The sequence below is a fragment of the Argentina silus genome, assembly GCF_951799395.1.
Source record: "Argentina silus genome assembly, chromosome: 15".
NCBI lineage: Eukaryota > Metazoa > Chordata > Actinopteri > Argentiniformes > Argentinidae > Argentina > Argentina silus.
Window position 1 is genome coordinate 14,808,220 of NC_139669.1, and position 18,423 is coordinate 14,826,642.

Consider the following 18,423-nt stretch of genomic DNA (forward strand, 5'->3'; position numbering starts at 1 on the left):
GATCATCTGAAAATCACTGTGTGTTCGTCTGCTACAGCTTGAAAGACGAGATGAGGTGATGAGGTTTAAATTACAGAAATAAATACATAATCAGTCTCTCCTGTGTGTATTTTTGACTCATGGTTAGACATGGATCTTGCACCAGTGTCAAGAGGGGCACTGACACTCATTTGAATTGACTGTAGTGTATGCTTCAGGGATAATTTGGAAACTATTAAGGTCATGGCATGTATGCCATATAAAGACAACTGAAATGTTTGGTGCTTCAACCAAGAGCAGAGTTGATAAAAGGTTGATTATAAAGCTAAATGCTCATCTTTGTCTTGTCCACAACTGTTTGCATGTTCACATTCACTTCAGTCTTTTGTAACCTGAAATCAAGCTGCACAAGTGGGAACCATTAACGCTATTGCTTTTAGTTTGTTATTGTTACTTTTGTCATCCCTCCTTTATAAGCATATCTGGTGTAAAGGCAGACCTCTATTCAATAAATAGAATATTCTAGAATTGGCCCTTGGAATAGAAAACATCTTTGTTGTTCATTAACAGTTTTCCACAGACAAAACCATCCTGGTTCAAAAGCTTCCGTATAAAAAGGTCATCATCATCATCATCATCAACATAAAAACAATAGTAGAAAACTATGAAAAAAAGTCTGTCAGACAAACAAATATGTAACATTCAACAAAACAAAACAAAACAAAAACGTTTTCCTCATTTGAAGGCAAAGCTCACCAATCTCTTTGCTAACCATACATGAAAACAAGAGTGGATCATTAATGCTGCTGCAACAACTTTTCAACCCATTTTTCCCTTACTTGAAATGGAAGTGCAAATAGATCATATAAATACCAATAAATACTCCATCAACAGTTTGAGAAAAAAAAAAAACTGGATGTGTTTACTGCATATATCTACACCAAAACCAGGGGAATATCTCATGATCTCTGAATGAGATAGCTGAGAGCTACAGTTTTGTTTCTGGTAATTTCGTCTAAGAAATTAATCTTCTGCAGATGTGGGGGGTGGGGTCTAGCTTTGATGTAATTGATGTTCAGTAAACCCTTTGGAAATAAGTCATTTTCTAATATTCATATTCAATACCCTCAGAGTGATGTAAACAATGTTGCATGCACACACGTTCATAAATAATATAAAAACAAATCAAAACACAAAATCAACTGTCTTAAAGCACACAGATTAAAAGATTCAGTCTGCAATTAGCTTCTACACCTCGGAAGGAAGACAACAATCGTCAACACTTTGAATATCTAATCAAAGTCCAATGCCAATGTCACCTATTCACACAAAGGCTTGTTTTTATAGGATTTGGTCTTCTGGAGGAGAACAAAAAAAGACAGACAATCACCCACGTAAGGAGTCACCGAGGGCGATTTCGGGTCATGAAGAGAAGCACTCTGCGGATGCCACTCAGTCTCTCCTTCAGAGAGGTGAGGGCGAGGAAGGGAAGTTGGGCTCGACCCTCCAGGGGAAGAACCGCCAGCAGCCACCAGCACCAGGAAGGACCATTGGGACTGGCCTACATGAGAAAGGGAGTGGGGACAAGACAACCATAAGAATCCAGACATATCCTGTTAAACTTGCAAGGCTAGTTTCCCAGACCCACATAGCTAAAGACCATGTTTTCATAGGAGTATCTCCATTGTAAATTCTTTGAAGCCCAGGGATAGGTTTAATCTGTGTCTGGGGAACTGTTTCCAAACATGTGTGGAACTGTGTGTGTGGAACTTCTCTGGAAGTGTCAATAATAAAATATCAAGCTTCCTGGTATGTACCTGTGGCTCAGAGTCCTTCACCGGCATAGGCCCAAAGTGCCCCAGGATCCTGTCCTTCTGCTCTGCCTTGAGAGAGTTGACCCAGATTAAGGCCTGATCGTACACCGTATCGTGGAGAGCCTGCAGCTCTTTCTCTGCCACACCATCCACCTACCAGGCAAAAACATCCGGGATTAGAAAAGCAATTGATAAAATCTAAACATACATTTCGTTATTATGTTGTGCTATAGCATGACTCAATATTCATGGTTTAGGTTCTAAAGATGTAATGCCATCAAATGTTGGACATTCATACAAATACTCCTTGATGTGATAAGATCCGTTGTAGTACCTGGTCGTCTTCCAGATATTCAATGTCTGCTGTGTTGTAGCCATCTCTCTGATGGTGCTGAATGACCTTGAACCTCCTTTTCCCGATGGTGTCCACGACAGAGCGGCCGTCGGCAAAGAATTCCACGTTACGGATCTCTAAAAGGCAGCCATAATCTGCAAATCTATAAGGGAGGCAAATAAGTTGGAAAGTCAGGAAAACATATAACAACAAATAAATAAACCAGGCTATATAAACAAAAATGGCATTGCTTATATGCGGTAGAATGCTAAACCTGATAACTTATGATAGCCTAAGGCACTGATTGGCTCCAAAAAGAGTGTAGACACCAAGGACAGATCAATTAAAATTCACATTCAGACTTATTTCTGTGCCGAACCCTAACCTTTGTAAATTGTGCATGTCAACAGAGTTGCAGTTGATCACTCAAACTACCAACAGACCTTCCAAATAAATAAAAGTGGGGTCAAATTATTCCAACCCTGGCTAAGGAATCCTATAACCATCACAAGCCTTCTCTGTTCTGCCAGGCTTTACGGTATTTACCCTTTGAGGTTGTCACCGAGACACATGCCGAACAGCTTGGTGCCCGTCTCCATACACCTGCGGATCATCAGCCGGTAGCAAGGCTCGAAGATATGCAGAGGGCAAGGAACAGTGGGGAAGGCCATGGTGCAAACAAATATAGGCACGTTCTTGTTGAGACTGCAAGAAAAAAAAAGATACATTAATAATCTATACATTTTTATTATTCAATTACACTCTCTGCTTATCAGTTACAAGACAGGTGAAGCAGTGGCTATTCATATCAGGCATCACCATTATATTACAAAGTCATTGGTTGCATGCAGTAATGAAGCATGGAGTATGTTGCTTTGACGCTTACTTGGATAATTCTGCCATCTCCTCTTCGTTGACGTTTTGTCGGTCGAGGAGCTCAGTTGGCAGATACTTGCAGATGAGTTTTTCCATCAAAATGGTCTTGCAGTACTGCTTCTGTGCTAGATACTGCAGGTGCAAGGAGAGAGTGAGGATGAGTTAACAAGGGAAGCATTGAGGAGACATGAAGCAGGCAGCTTCTGTAATGCTATATTTTCCAGCCCTCTAATTACCTGGTAGTTACTTAGAAACGTTTTAGAAATAGTGTATTTGCATAACTATCAACTATGAATTATTCATCAGTACCTATATTATTCCCTATAGCAAATACCAGAGTATCAGTTGTTACCACATGTTACTAACCAGGTCAGTACCAGTGGTAGTAGGACTTTAAAATATATAGTGTTACTGCAACTTCCAGTTGGTTGAACATGATGATTGGACTATGTACCTCTGAGAGTTCCTCCTTGCAGAGGGGACACTTGGAGTTGTGGTCCAGGCATCGCTCGAGGCATTTCAGACAGAAGGTGTGTCCACAGGGAGTGGTGACTGGCTCATAGAAAATCCTGGGTATACCAAGGAGAGAAAGGATTTTAGCGATTTAGCATAACTCTTTATATAATGCAACCCATACAATGACAAAAACATTGCACTACTATGGACTGAGTTGACAAAGACAAAAAAAATGGCAAGCTCTCCCACTGATACAAACAAAATACCTCAACAGTCATAGAAATCTAGAACTGAGAATCAAATCTATCAGATATTCCTCTGGAGGCTACAGTAAATTTCCATTATGTCTTGAGAAATAAGTCTCACCTCATACAAAGAGAACACTCCAGGTCCGTTGGGTCTATGAGGTTACTGACCACAGGACTCCAGGATGTCACCTCTTCTTTCTGTGTCACCTCTGTAAGGATAGACATGTATGGCTGTTAACAATGAGTAAATAACATTACTTGTTACACTGTACTTACAATGGTCATTTCACAGTAAAATGAGCACTTACAAGTGTGACCGTTAATCTCAACATCTATTTCACTTGAGAGCATCTCAAGAGGCGAGGCAAGTGCATCTCAAAGCTCACCTGACTTGGAACGCTTGCACACATCGCTGCTGTCCAATTGGCTGCACTCATCTGTGCTACGCTTGCGTTTGAGGAAGAGGCTTCTGTTGATGACGATGGGATGGCAGACCTTCGCGCCCTCCTGCTTTTCGCCTTTGTCCTTGTCACATGCGGTTCTCTCACTCGCACAGTCTGCCTCTTTAGGGTCATTGAGAGTTGGCAAAGACGTCAACTCCTCAGAGGATACTCTGATGATGTTCTTGCAATCCTGTGAAGAAGGGTGAAGTTGAAGCACGTGAGCAATCACAAGCTCAAATGGTCACGCACTGAATGGTGATATACTGGTATCTACACCTACTTAACTACAAAAACATTTCTCTCACCTTGTAAGACTTGGAGGAGGTGGTGATGCAACTGGGTGAGGTTGATGTGTTCATGATGTTGCCTTTTATTCTAGTTCTGGAAGATAGCAGACTTGACCAGTCCAGGATTTTGTTGTGTACTTGATCAGTAACAGGGGCTAAGAGATCACTCAGAAGCTGAAATAGACAGAGAGGAACGTAAAAAGGGGTTGCTGACACATACTGTACATACATACTGTACTGCTGGCATACACATATACAGTTTTTTTCTTTCTTCCCATGTAGCTTTACTAGTAACTGTGCACTTATTTCAGAGTATTGACATTAAACACATAGGAGGACATTTTAAGTGATATATTTACCTTTTGAGCCTCTGATTTTGCTAGTTTACTTTCTGGCTCTAAAGAAATACAGACGAGATACTCTCTTAAAGCCTCTTCTGTTTTCCCCAGGGTGATAAGAGCTTGTGCTTTCCTAATATGTCCCTGTAAGAAATAAAAACAGACGTTAAGAACAAGCCATGAGGTCCAGCCATGGCGGGAGAAAAACATTCACTCTTATAAGAAACAATATCTCTGATCCAAAAAATATAAGGCTACATTTGAGACTCATATCAACACCTAAGTGATTTAAGCGGTGCTTCCTAACACTCCATCATAGAACATCATATGTGCATTGAGAGTATGGGATAACATTGATTACTTCTCACCTTTAACCAAAGAGGCATTAGTTTGCATGCCATCTCTGCATCATGGAGTGCAGCCTCAGAATTCTTCAGACTGGAATTGATCTGTGATCGGTTGCTGAACAACACATGGTCCCTTGGAGCTAGGAAACATCAAAAACACATCTTTACTTCAACTGGTCAAGATTGTGTCCGAATTTCTACTAGACATAATCACTTATAGTTTTGATTTTTTCCCCTATACCACATACCAACACCATTTTAAATGATCATGGTCAAGCTGCTGTGATTTAGGATTTCAATCTCTGGGGGTCAAATCTGATTCTTAATCCACCTCAATAGGTTACAACCTCATGACATAAGAGCTGCATTGGCAGAATCGTTCGTTCTACCATGATCCTTCATTCAACATATTTTTACTATACAGATATTGCCTATTAGAACCAATTGTATTTTAATAATCAGAGAGTATGGGGAATTTCAGTTTATGACGCTATTAAAATCAAGTGTGTATGAATAATATGAGATGTGACACCAAGTCAAGTCACTGAAACCTTAACTACTGCAACTGGTGGTGAACTGAGGTACCCTTGACCTACATTCTGATTTTTATTGTTGTTATACAATAGAGAAAATGCATTGCCGCACGCTTATGCAACGCCTGGTCCCTAGGCTACGTAACGTCTTATTCAACACTCACGCACTGCCCATGACCACCGTGAATGTCTGTCAATTATTCGCGGTAATCGCATGATACATGTTACAATACTTTTACCTCTGAATTGTTACAATGTAGCGGTTATGACAGACAATACATCTTGACTCAGCTGAAGCTACCCCATGTGAGATATGCTACGCAGTTAGGGAGTTTCTTTCGCATAGCCGGCTTATATAATAACGAAAATGTCATACCTATTTGTATTGCCTCGTTGTATTTTTTCAAAGCATCTTCCATTCTTTTCTCTGCATATAGTCGATTCCCCTCACGCCTCAATTGAATAGCATGTAATTGAATTGGAAACCACTTTGACAGCAAGCTGCTGAGAACGACATTGACTCTGTAACTGTGTACATCGGTGAGTTTGGAACTGTCATTACACTCTTTGCAGCAGACGGGAGTCTTTTCTCTGTCCAGGCACTTTTTGCAAAAGCAATGTCCACAAGGCAAGGTAACTGGCTCATATAAAAAACCATAGCATATCCTACAGGTAAACGCATTAAATCCACTGCATTCTGTATAGTTCCCCTCATGCATGTTGTTTAGACTGTCTGTTCCATCGTTTCTTCTAATGTTGCTGGAAAGATGTTCAATAAGATTGTTCAGTTGAACTGGACGAAGTCTCTCGATCACTGCCGCTTTGCGGTAGATCTCGAAGGCTTCGGTTAATTTGCCACCAAACGCAAGTGCGTCGGCTCGCTTCACCAAGAGCTCCTGCTGTGTACCACGGTCGCAGAGGTGTTGGAGTTGGCTTTCGTATATGTCGGCGGCGAGCTCGAAGTTTTTAGCTTGAAAAGCATCGGCCGCAAGCTGCATCATGACATCCGTGCTCTCGGTCCCCATGTCGGAGAAGGTCGAATGCCCTTACAGAATCAGGCTTCCCTTTTCGGAAGTAACAGGTTCGATTCCTCTCATTTTCTAAAGGTCCTCGCCCCGTGTTCAGCTCACTACTTTGAAACGAAATCACCGTTCGCCACGATATTCTCAGCGAGAAAAAAAAAAAGTCTTACATAAACTTGGTCACGTGACCGTAGCCAGCTGTTCCCATTGGACAAGTTTTTAAAACTGTTACGAAACAAAGTCGGTTGTAACACGAAAGCGTCGGGACTGAGATCAGAAGTCGGTCAATATCCTGAAGTGGGACAGATCGTTTGCATAGATTCTGCGTAGATTTTCAATCATGACTTGACGGATATATGTTGACTGTCTAATGAATATAGCAAGGGATACTGTTTCAATATAGAAACATCTATAAAAAGAAAATCATTGCGCTTAAGCGTTACCCATTGCAACTTCATAATGTGCTAAAGCTCTATAATTGAATAAGAGATTCCCGTTTAACGAACGACTACGGATAGGCTATTACAATTGCTCAACACACTATTGGTATATATAGGTCGTCTGGCCCGGCATGTGAACTAAATCCCTTTTCAAACAGGGTTGTATATCAGGGTCAGGGCAACCTTCTTCGTAACTTTTGTGACTATGGAAGTGGGCCATCAGTGTAACCCAGACTGCTCGTCTAGACCGTGTTTAAGCATAATGGGTGACTTACAATTGTTTTCAATGTCACCCTACTAAACCTTAGAGTGAGACTATTTGTAAATATTTAATGAATAATCAGATAATTGCCTAAAATATAAGGGCTAATAAAGTAAGACCTGAGGTATTTCAAGGATACAAATATACAGTTACAATTTATTTCACATATCTAATTACATCTCTAGTATGACATAACACAATTATATACATATTTTTTCAGGGAGAACCCAGAGGACCCAACCTGTCATAATAAGCAGTTAATCTTGAATCTTCAAAATGCTTCTCTTCTCCAGATCATTCATCTCTTTAAGAATAAGTGCAACATTGTACCGGAGTTCTTGAAACTTGGAAACAGGGACCTAGAGGGGGGGAAAGTATTATTTTAGTAATCCAATTTGATTGACAGAGATAACAGTACAGATGCAGACTACACCAATCGCTCTCATATTCAACTACTGTTCTCTGAGTAAAAATTATGTCAGTCACTGTTAGTGACATTTTCTGTATTTGCAAAAACTAAAATATGCTCCTACCTTATGATGAATGTGAAAAATACCTGTCTTATCTCATCATAACCGAAGCAATTAGGACCTATTACTTCATTGTTTGTTTTGTGTCATTATAAGAGGACTTTTTAAACAAAAGTTTTGTATAGCTTCAAATCATGTTTTAAAATAAGTAATGCTGCTCTCATGGAATGCCATTCCTTTAGTACAACAGGTGTGTCATACAAATAAAGTGTTATTTGCATGTTAAAATGCAAATCCTCCATTGTTTACATTTTGCTAGTGGCACTGCATGCAGAAATGCTCGCAAACAAAATAAGTTCACCTTCAAAAAACACTTGAACATTCACTTCATGAGGCTGACCATATGTCTGCACACATATTTCATATACAGTAATTACTCCTGATACATGTATGTTCATTGTTGCCACACTTTCTTTGTATGTCCTTCATTTAACAATGTTTGTGTTATAACAACCTGTCAGTCTCTTTGCTTTGTGACTTTTTAGTTCATTTTATTCTGCTACATTCCGTGATGTCTGTCATTGTCGTTCTTCTTTGTCCTTATCGTAACATTGTACGTCTCATGTTCATTGTTAAGTCTGTAATGTCTTTTTTGAGGACGCCAGGAAGACGAGCGGTCGCTTCGGCGGCAGCTAATAAATAATAAAGACCGCAAAGACTTCACACAGCGTCAAGGATAACTGCCGAGGCTGATCAATTGTTGTGGCAATTCATTCTCCTGTGACCTGATTATGTAATAACTGGAGCAGATTGCCATAAACCTGTCCCTTGATGAGAACAAATATCAGTTTAACACGGCATCCATCTTAGAAATGAACAATAGCAATTCAGATAGTTTTTACCCTTGGGATTAAGACTATAGGCGCAACTTTACATTTAGGTGCACTATTTATATAACAAAGTAATTGCTCTAGGAACCACACTATTTGAATGTTTTGTTAAATAAGTAGCTTGGTAATTGTTTAGTGATTACACAATGACCATGACTTCATGTTATTGTCATAGAATGCTAAATGTTGTTATTGATTGTAATGGACAGTTCTCTAACTTGATGTTGAACTTGATCTTGAGGGAGTGTACTACTGTATGAACCAACCAGACCAGCCAGAGGAGAATGGCCCTTGCCACTGTGTTTCTGCTTGCTCTTCAGGGGTCACTGTTAAGCACTTTGTGACTAAACAGTTTTGTTAAAAGTGCTTCACAAATAGAATTTGATCGATTGATGTAGTTGAGTGGTTTTATTATTGTTCCAGAGGATACGGGAACAGGCAATATTCCGTTAGTGTAATACCAAAATTTCAAAGCAATTGCAATGTAATAACAATAAATATATATATATTTCATATATCAATTAAATATATCATATATCAATTAAAGTGTTGGCTACTATGGGCCAACTAAATGTAGAGACAGACCCAGGTTTTTTTCAAACAGGCACATTCAACCAAGTGTGTTTACCTCAAAGCGATGTACACTTCCATCTGAGAGCTTCATATGCATTAAAATGGAGGGTTGCAACGCACGCGCCAGGGAGCTTCCAAGAAAAGCAAGAAAAAGTGAATGTATTATCAATCAGAGCCTTCTTCCAAACGGTATTGAAATTCTCATCAAACTAAGATCAAACCTATTAAGGATTTGTCAAACCATTCATTGTACCACGATGATAACACTGCATTCCATAGACATTTTCTATTTTCTCATTATGTTTTTTGAAGTTGATTCCCCTTCGGTTCCTCCTCCACACTGATGATTGTCTACGTTCTGTTTAAGTTCAGTGAATCAGGTGTACCTCGTTGAAATAGCCACGTCCACTCTCCATCTGAAATCCTCAATACCAGGTAACCGAGGCCCTTGCTGTGTCGCCAATGCATCCAGTGCTGCACGCCTTGAAATAACCACAGATAAAGCAATTTAGTCATCCACTCCCTAAAGAGTGAGCACCACGGATGTCTATGGTAAAAATGATGATGATAAATGTGTTGCATTTGTTAGGAAATACATTCTGTGTTATATTGCATGTAGATATTCACGTGGACAGACATACATAACAACACAATATTTGCCCACATGTACATACATAGGTTGCAGATATTGACATAGATGTTCAAATTTACAAACATACGACATCATTTTACATACAGAGGTTGTACACACTCAGTCATAGTCAGGGCTACATGTTAGTAAGGAGATGCTGGATTGCACAAAAGCCTGGTTTGTTTTTCATAGTGGTGGTCCTATACCTTTCCCCTGATGTTTACTCTGATGTTTATCTTATTCTTGAATGACTATTTATTCACATGGTAGTTGCATAGCCAGGTAAACACATCAACTTACCGATTTCCAAAAACCACACTTGCAAAATCTGTGATGAATTCCTCAGGTACCCTACAATCAGAAACAAGTTCAACCCATATTTCAACTATTCCACAAATGAAGAGAAATTAAAACACTGTTTTATGTTTTCATTTTCATTATGGCATAACTCATTACCGGGTAACTCCTTGAACACTGCTGCAGATTAAATCACCCTAGTAACAACATTGTATTAACCTGCTATTGCACTTTAATAGGTGGCTGCTGGCAACCTAATTCCATTGCATTATAGTATTTACTTAGGCCTAGGTGTTTTTGGTTATTACATTAGTGTTCCATATTTCACTTGCGTAATAAAACACTCAACTACATTACAATTGCATAGCAACTACTGTTCTACAGTATAATGTAACAACATGATGACAAGATGTTGTTACTACAGTAATTCTAGCAGTGCTACAGGTGTTGTGGTCTGGTCTCAAGGGCCATGTAATTCTGTGAAACTAAGGTTAACCTGGTCCCCTGGCTAGTGTGCGCATATTCTGAGCAAATTGGCCGTGTCTGGGAACAAGATTAGTGAAACACCTACTTGGTAAACTTGGATTGCTTAGACAAGAATATTACGCAGTAGTTAATTAGCCTTCTCATTTGCCAATGAAAATTAGCATGAAGCATAGCTCATAGTTCATCAAGTGCGATATAAAAGAGCATATAAAAGAGCATACCTCAGTTCCCTGAGATCTTCTTTGAAAGCCTAAGAGATGGGGGGGGGGAAACAATGTTGACATTCTATGCAAGACTCATGCACTTTTACTCTCCCAGACATAGCGAGCTCTCTAGCAGTCAGACCACAACAAGACAGGACAGGAGATTGTATTTCTTTATACAGATACAGCATTTTATCACTGCTTACCTCTTGTTTCAGAGACGAAATAGGGATACGTAGTGCTTCTTTCAAGAGTCTATACATTCCTGCCACAATATGACTCAACCGTTCTTCAGGTATGGCGCTACTCTCAGCGATTGCCTTCATCGAGTCTCTGCTGTCCTTGCCCTCAATAGCATTTACCACCGCTGGGAATAAACAAACACACGTATGTATGAAAAAAAGTATGAACAAAAAACATACGTTAAGCCAATGTCCCTAGTATTGAATAAGACATAAAAGTTGAGCAAAGGGATTACAGCCACTCACTGATTTCAGCATTTCACCAACAATGTCAATGAATAGAGCAAATACATGTTTAAATGCAAATCGCACTTGATTTCTATACATTTGTTTACAAAGTATCCTATGAAAACAAAAACATAAACAGTCGAGTAATGGGTACTTATGTTCTGATTATGATATGGTCGTTCAGGCCAATCATATTCATTGAGGCAGTTTTAAGTCATATCATATTTCGGAAATATTGCTGACAGTGGCTTTAATTAGATAGCTAACGAACAAAGTTAACTCAAAATGCATGCAAGGAAAGTACCCAGCTAGCTACCTTTGAGTATTTTTCTGAACATTTCTTGGTCCACATCCTTCAACTGTTTAGCCATAATTTCGATTTCTTGTGGTATTCGCCCTCCCAAAAAACTCGTGTCTGTGACCGAAGTCTTAGCATGGCTTGAAGACATGATTATTCATTTATTGTTAGACGTCTTGAACAAATCTAAAACGATGATAAATTGATAGATGGGGAGACAGACAAACGGGGAAATGATTTCTCAGAGAACTTCCTGAAAATCACGTGCTTCTCCGTGACACATGTCACGTGTCAGGTAGCGCCTGTGGTTCCACTCGGTGGTCGGTAGGGGGCGCTGTAGTTTAAAGAAAAATGTGTCGCTGTGACGTCTGCGTGGCGGCGGAGGAGTTGTGTTGTCAAAAGCTCGGCGAGAAGGATTTGCAAATGGAGGTAGCAAGAAGTGTTATTTTCTGAACAACGGCAGGTGTGTTGCTTCATCAACAACTTCGACGTAAAAATGTATCATGCTAATCATTACTTTGTGGAAGTAAATGTATTTCTCGAACGAGCTAGCTCGCTGCCTTGACAGATTTTACGCCGCGGATTTGGAACGCTAGCCGCTAGCTAGTAACTATCAAGCTTACTGGCGTGTAGCATAGCCAGGCCTTGACGGATGCCTTCGAGTTAGCTAGCTAGCATGGTTTGCTTTATAGCTTGCCGTCTATCGCAGTCGAAAGCGTAATATGTTTGAACTGTGACAATTTTGCAGGTTTTATGTTTTGTGATGGTTGTAGTAGTAGTAGTAGTACTAGTACTAGTAGTAGTAGAAGAGATGAGATGAGATGAGATGGTTTGGCTTGTAAGTTGCCTTGATGCTACTTACCTAGCTAGTACTATTTACTGGTTATGAATATTATCTACCCGCTATGTTATCTCCTTGCTATAGACTGGTTTTGTTTTATCCTCACACTCGCAGAATTATAATCTGATAATGCGTACTGGCAGCGCACCACTACTGGCTACAAGTTCGCTGTTAACCACTTCCCCTCTATAATAACATTTTCTCTCCTAGCTGTTTGATGCACTACGTTATGCAACTCGAGCTATACCATCCATGTTGCTCTTTAGTTTAAGTAGCATGTTAAGCAGTTCATGACCACCATCCAAACAAAGTCGTGGGCTGGCTCTCTAGCATTTCTAATAATCTTGCGTGCATTTCAGATTTGTTGTGGGATTGGTTACAACTGCGCCACTCATGGCATTGCCTTGGTCACTATGTTCGCAGGTTAGGACATTAAACATGTCTGAAGCTCTTTATGAAAAGTTCCTCGCCCCTGAGGATCCCTTTCCACTGCTTTCGCAGCGAGGGAACTTCAGTGAGGCGGGCACGTTGGATGTTAGTGACTTTGGCTGTCAGCTATCCTCGTGTCATCGGACAGACCCCCTGCGCCGCTTCCAAACCAACAGGTAAGGCGACATTTCTTTGACTGACGACTCTTTGACTGACCACTCAGTGTGACACCTTCACACAGAATGTACATTCCTCAGTGTACACTACCATACCCCCAATGCCATTCATTCACGTTTTTCAGATGGAATCTCACCTCCTGTGGAACGAGTGTGGCAAGCTCAGAATGCAGTGAGGAGCTCTTCTCCTCTGTATCAGTGGGGGACCAGGACGACTGTTACTCTCTTTTGGACGACCAGGAGTTTACCTCCTTTGACCTGTTTCCAGAAGGCAGCGTCTGCAGTGATGTGTCCTCCTCCATCAGCACTTACTGGGACTGGTCAGACAGCGAGTTTGAGTGGCAGGTATGTGGTAACAGATAAAACGCAGGCCAAATTTCCAACTCGAAGCGCAAGATGTGTTTATATTTTGCCTTTATCACATGATTTCCCTTCACCTTTGAAATATCACCCAGTATGGTTCTGTGTTAATGCTGATGAAGGCTATGTTGAGCACAGCAAGTTTTTGACATATTTTTATTTGTTCCATTTTGGGTAATGACAGTGTTTTCCTTTCAGTTACCAGGAAGTGACATAGCCAGCGGAAGTGATGTCCTCTCTGACATCATACCAAGTGTTCCCAGCTCACCATGCCTTTCCTCCAAGAGGAAGACCAAACCACATAGAAATTTGGATGAGCTCCCCTGGAGTGCCATGACCAATGATGAGCAGGTATTGCAGGAGTCTCTCAAACCCAGAATTGTCAAGCAGCTGTTTTGAGAAAAAGTTTAAAAAAACATCTACTGTCTGGGGCATTGAGTTGCGTGACATATTTTGTCTCCTATTTCAGGTGGAGTATATAGAATATCTAAGCCGTAAAGTCAGCACTGAGATGGGACTACGAGAGCAGTTGGACATCATCAAGATAATTGACCCATGCGCTCAGATATCCCCCACAGACAGTGAGTTCATCATTGAACTGAACTGCCTGACGGATGAGAAACTGAAACAGGTAAGTCCCCTGCATCTCTATTGGAGAAAATAGTGGTTATGAATAGCAGGCTGTTGCCAAGTGTCTAGACTTTGCCCAATAAGAACACAGATTTTGCTAAATTGTGCCAACCAAACAAGACTCTAGAAGTCTAGCTAAGCATTCTTCTGTGCGGTTTGTGAGAGTGTGCCCTGTAACACTCCTCTACGACAGGTGAACCGACTCAGCAGCCTTGTGCTTATTGCCCGCCATGAGATCCGAAGATTGCGGGTTCGGTTACCCGCCTGCATCATAACAAAGACTTAAAAAAAATAAAAATAATGACCCAATTCCTCTCTGCTTGGCACTCAGGAGTAGGTGTATTTGTACATCAAGCTGCCTCATGCTACAGAAACAGGAGCTGGGCTCCTGCCCATACGGGCCATTCTAGCTTGTGCAACCTGGCCTCGCACAAGGCTTACTTTACTGTCCTTACTTACAACAGGTGAGAAGCTATATCCGAGAGCACAGCCCACGGCAACGCCCCAGCAGCACCAGGGACAGCTGGAAGCGGAGTGGCCACAGCAGCGCTAGCACCAGTGGGGTGAGCGGGGCCAGCAGCAGCAACGCCAGCATGGTCAGCAGCGCCAGCAGCTCCACCGGGTCCACAGGCTCCGCCTCCGCCTCCAACTGCAGCGCCGCCAACATCAGCCGCGCCCATAGCGACGGCAACCTGTCCAGCGCCGCAGAGCGCATCCGCGACTCCAAGGTACGAGGCGGATCTATCGGCACTGTTTCTGTCGTTTACACAAGCGTAGTAGGATCTGAAAAGCGTCTTAACGTTTAGATGGAACTTCCATTTTGGGCTGCACTGATTATCCAAATGGATGAAAATTGATCGATTGTAATTTTTTGGCTCGCTTTCTCATAATCAGTCGTATGCTCTCTGAAATACGTACATGGCAATAGCCACTGTTGAAGAGAGGATCATCTCAGAGTTTTAGGATACCGTTTTCCAACACCCACAGTTTAGACAGTCTTTTTAAGAATTATGGTGATATTGAGATGAACATATTTTCTGCACACAGAGGCAAGAGACCTGAAGGGAAAAGTTTGTTTTGTAATCTAGCTTGCTGGCTAGTGTGCCATTAGTTACCATAGGTCTATAAATACAATGTGATGGGTTACCTGGTGGACTCCTGGCTGTGCTAGTGGGTAGAAGCATTTGGATAGGCTATAGCATTATTTCAGATAGCAGCTTCATCTCCTTTTCACCTTTTGAAAGTTCTCTGCATCATGATGTTGCACTGTTGCTCCAAAGGAGACAATGTAGAAACAGAATATTTTTCTGTGTGTGCCAGTCAACTGATTCAACTGAAGATTCTGCTTAAACGTGTCCACATTTTTTAACTTGTTTTACATTTTTCATTCAATCTTGATTATATAGAATATTCGATTCTATAGAATACTCAACTTCAAAAATAGCTGCAGCCCTACTTCAATAAATTTGACCATCTATTTCACTACGCTTGAGAATTACTTACATTAAGTTTTGTACTGCTTGATATGTTATCTTTTGTTCTCTTTCTATTACTTAATTCGCCACGTGTTGATTTTGCCTCTTCTACAGAAACGGTCCAAGCAGAGGAAGCTGCAGCAGAAGGCCCTGCGCAAGAGACAACTGAAGGAGCAGAGGCAAGCCCGCAAGGAGAGGCTGAGCGGCCTCTTCCTCAACGAAGAGGTGCTCTCCCTCCGGGTGACCGAGGAGGAGGACCGCGGAGACGACGTCGACGTCTTGATGTGACAAGAGTGAATGACTCAGTGTTCCCTCTAAGCCTCAGAACCATCACTCACAGGTGGTCCCACATCCCAGACTAGAGCATCATCCACACCTAAGCAAAGCTGCCCTATTGGAATTGTTCTAGAGTTCTAATTTTGTCTATTTTGGAGACCTGCACAGAATTCTGAAATTAAAGCACCTTATGTTTTGGAGAAAATCAAGTGTTTATTTGTTTATTGCTAGATGCAGACTTATTTTCATTGTACAAATATGCCCCTGCAGAAAGGTGCAGTGGGCATTATTGAATATAAGTATTCAAGTAAAAATACCAATGTAAGTCAATGTAAGATTAACTTCACAACCCTATGTGGTTCATGTCATCTTGAAGGCATAGAGGGAACACTGAATCTCTGCATGTGAAGTCATCACCATCTGCATTATGGCGAATTAACAGTTGACATTATGATTTATAAAGGCTTCAATGTATTTAAATGGCTTGTTAATGTTGTTCTTTTGTAGATAAAAGCAGTAAATCATAAAGAACAGTATTTGCTTAAATTTTCCCCCATTGTTAAAAGTCTTAGGCGCAATTTATGTTTCTGAATTTGAATTCGATATACGGTCATCACCACAATTGGGACTGTAAGTGAGTGGTAATCAAAAACCTAACATACAAAGCTTAAAGGTGTGCCTCGTAACAGAAATGCAGAAAATTGCTTTTGCCTGGATGTTGTTCAAATCATTTGAGACGCACAAGTCTGGAACATTGTATCCAGCACTGTCACAAGTCTGATTTGTGAGTCACAGAAATATTTCCTTGGTTTTATTTTCTTCTTTTCCTTGTGTTTGTATTTTGTGCATGGAGGGGTTAAGGATGGCATTAGGCAGTGGATGAAATGTGGAATGCAGATGATCATTCTAACTGTGCATGGGAGGTATTCCTATGTAGTCGAATGCCGTTGAACTGCATGACTGCATTTTCTTTGGATGGGAAGGTTTCTTTTCTGACATCTTGGCTCACTCTCCTTGGATATTGTGGTGGACCCTATCCTGTGGACATAATTAATCTTTCAACTTGAACACTTAACACTAACTGCTGTACATTAGAAAATGTATTTACCTAAAGATGCTTTATGATCTGTATTCTTCGCTTTGTCTTTTCTCCTGTATAAAGTAAAAACTTAAAGTAATTATGAAAACATATTAGATTGTGTAGATCTTTATTTTGGAAAAATGAACAGCCATGAAACAGAACTATTTCTGTATATATTGTACCATTGATTCAGAAAATAGGTTAAAGGACCAAGATCAGGACTGTAATGCTGGTGTCTTGGAAGTCCAATTTTAAGTAGTTGTATATGACAACAATGTCTTATTTACATGGTAGTTGGAAATATAGTGTACCAGGACAAGCATACAGGAATGCAATTGTTACTCTTGTGATCCACTCAATAGAAATGTAACTCAACATAATAATAAATAAATTGCCATTGATGCATCATATTTTTGTTTATGATTATTATTAAGTTTCACCAAACTGAACAGGTGAACAGATCTCACTCTTCATTGATTGTTCTGCTTGATTGACCCTTCATTTTCTTCAATAAAACTTAAGAACTAGAAGAATTTCCTTTGTACATATTCATGGAAACATACTACTTAATTATATTAGGCCACTTCTTTGTAATTTTTCCATCAAAATTAGTAAATCAGTCATAGTTATTTTCAATTTTTTAAGGTTTTGCAACTTCAAGTTGGAGATACACATGTCCACAAGGGGGCAGTGCCCTCCAGCATGCCTCACCCGGTTTGGTACCTCAGAGATGCCTCAGAAACCTGGATCCTATAGTGACAACGATATTAGTAAAATATGTTTGCTAAATTAAAAGTTTAACAATGAGGAAATTAAAATCCAAATGTGTCCATAGTATGTTTAGTGATACTGAAGTAGTACTTAACATTCATTCTGGTTTCTGCTTTTGGGGATGTCAACTGTACAATTCTAATCATTGTATTTGTGTTTACACAGTGGTTCAAGGTATGATGTGGAACAGGATACAGCACAGCACTAAGAGGCACATCATTTTAGCTTCATTGCAAATCAATTTCCTCTATTATCAGAGACTGAATGTCAATAGCTAGTGCATTAGCTAGAATAAATACATTACAGGTATAAACTGCAGTTATGCAAGGAGAAGATGGTGTGTAAACAAACTGAGTTAAATAGATCTGTGATTAGCTTGGTGTCTTAGAGACTCCTCGCTGGCCAGGGTACATTAGCAATGTGTTTGCTTAGCTACATCACCGCTATATAGAGAATGTACAGCTTGACAGTAATGGTGATAGATGTTCCATATAATTTTTATTGCATCCACTAGAATGGCAATTCCGACCATTCAGCAAGAACATTGCCCGCAGAATTAATAAAACTAGTAAGAGGATAAAATAACTAAAATACATAAATAGTTTAAAATGTCATTTAAATTTAGAAAGAAAAAGAAAATAATCCAACTTGTCTTTGAATAACAATCCAGCTCTTGGACCCTGTTTT

The 18,423-nt window shown here is 40.3% G+C and overlaps 3 protein-coding genes across 3 annotated transcripts; 1 reads left to right on the top strand and 2 right to left on the bottom strand.

Moving 5' to 3' along the window:
* Positions 1–6,775, bottom strand: LOC310816525 (LON peptidase N-terminal domain and RING finger protein 3-like). The gene is made up of 12 exons (XM_083686773.1): positions 6,032–6,775; positions 5,144–5,262; positions 4,797–4,919; positions 4,456–4,611; positions 4,094–4,340; positions 3,826–3,916; positions 3,458–3,572; positions 3,014–3,135; positions 2,674–2,832; positions 2,128–2,290; positions 1,797–1,946; positions 1–1,540 (listed from the first exon to the last, which is right to left on the bottom strand). Exons 1-12 carry the CDS (start codon positions 6,678–6,680, stop codon positions 1,382–1,384), a joined length of 2,253 nt encoding a protein of 750 aa, XP_083542899.1. The 5' UTR covers positions 6,681–6,775; the 3' UTR covers positions 1–1,381.
* Positions 6,776–7,512: 737 nt separating this feature from the next.
* On the bottom strand, positions 7,513–11,934 carry commd5 (COMM domain containing 5). The gene is made up of 7 exons (XM_083685897.1): positions 11,716–11,934; positions 11,136–11,296; positions 10,948–10,976; positions 10,244–10,294; positions 9,699–9,794; positions 9,368–9,443; positions 7,513–7,738 (listed from the first exon to the last, which is right to left on the bottom strand). Exons 1-7 carry the CDS (start codon positions 11,846–11,848, stop codon positions 7,637–7,639), a joined length of 648 nt encoding a protein of 215 aa, XP_083542023.1. The 5' UTR covers positions 11,849–11,934; the 3' UTR covers positions 7,513–7,636.
* Positions 11,935–12,066: 132 nt separating this feature from the next.
* fam199x (family with sequence similarity 199, X-linked) lies at positions 12,067–17,375 on the top strand. The gene is made up of 7 exons (XM_083686783.1): positions 12,067–12,160; positions 12,962–13,143; positions 13,269–13,488; positions 13,702–13,854; positions 13,973–14,134; positions 14,598–14,861; positions 15,723–17,375. The coding sequence occupies exons 2-7, from the start codon at positions 12,977–12,979 to the stop codon at positions 15,894–15,896; spliced, it is 1,140 nt and encodes a 379-aa protein (XP_083542909.1). The 5' UTR covers positions 12,067–12,160; positions 12,962–12,976; the 3' UTR covers positions 15,897–17,375.
* The last annotated feature ends 1,048 nt before the right edge of the window (positions 17,376–18,423 follow it).

What these genes read in the sequence shown, in the direction of transcription:
- LOC310816525 (XM_083686773.1), bottom strand. Translation starts at nt 6,680, where the DNA reads ATGGGGACCGAGAGCACGGATGTCATGATGCAGCTTGCGGCCGATGCT. An exon ending in CTCGGTGACAACCTCAAAGG is followed by an intron (nt 2,291 to 2,673) that starts GTAAATACCGTA and finishes CCTCCCTTATAG; the next exon opens with ATTTGCAGATTATGGCTGCC. An exon ending in AATATCTGGAAGACGACCAG is followed by an intron (nt 1,947 to 2,127) that starts GTACTACAACGG and finishes TTTGCCTGGTAG; the next exon opens with GTGGATGGTGTGGCAGAGAA.
- commd5 (XM_083685897.1), bottom strand. Translation starts at nt 11,848, where the DNA reads ATGTCTTCAAGCCATGCTAAGACTTCGGTCACAGACACGAGTTTTTTG. An exon ending in GAAGATCTCAGGGAACTGAG is followed by an intron (nt 10,295 to 10,947) that starts GTATGCTCTTTT and finishes TTCTGATTGTAG; the next exon opens with GGTACCTGAGGAATTCATCA. An exon ending in GACGTGGCTATTTCAACGAG is followed by an intron (nt 9,444 to 9,698) that starts GTACACCTGATT and finishes TTTTCTTGGAAG; the next exon opens with CTCCCTGGCGCGTGCGTTGC.
- fam199x (XM_083686783.1), top strand. Translation starts at nt 12,977, where the DNA reads ATGTCTGAAGCTCTTTATGAAAAGTTCCTCGCCCCTGAGGATCCCTTT. An exon ending in CCATGACCAATGATGAGCAG is followed by an intron (nt 13,855 to 13,972) that starts GTATTGCAGGAG and finishes CTCCTATTTCAG; the next exon opens with GTGGAGTATATAGAATATCT. An exon ending in CGGATGAGAAACTGAAACAG is followed by an intron (nt 14,135 to 14,597) that starts GTAAGTCCCCTG and finishes TACTTACAACAG; the next exon opens with GTGAGAAGCTATATCCGAGA.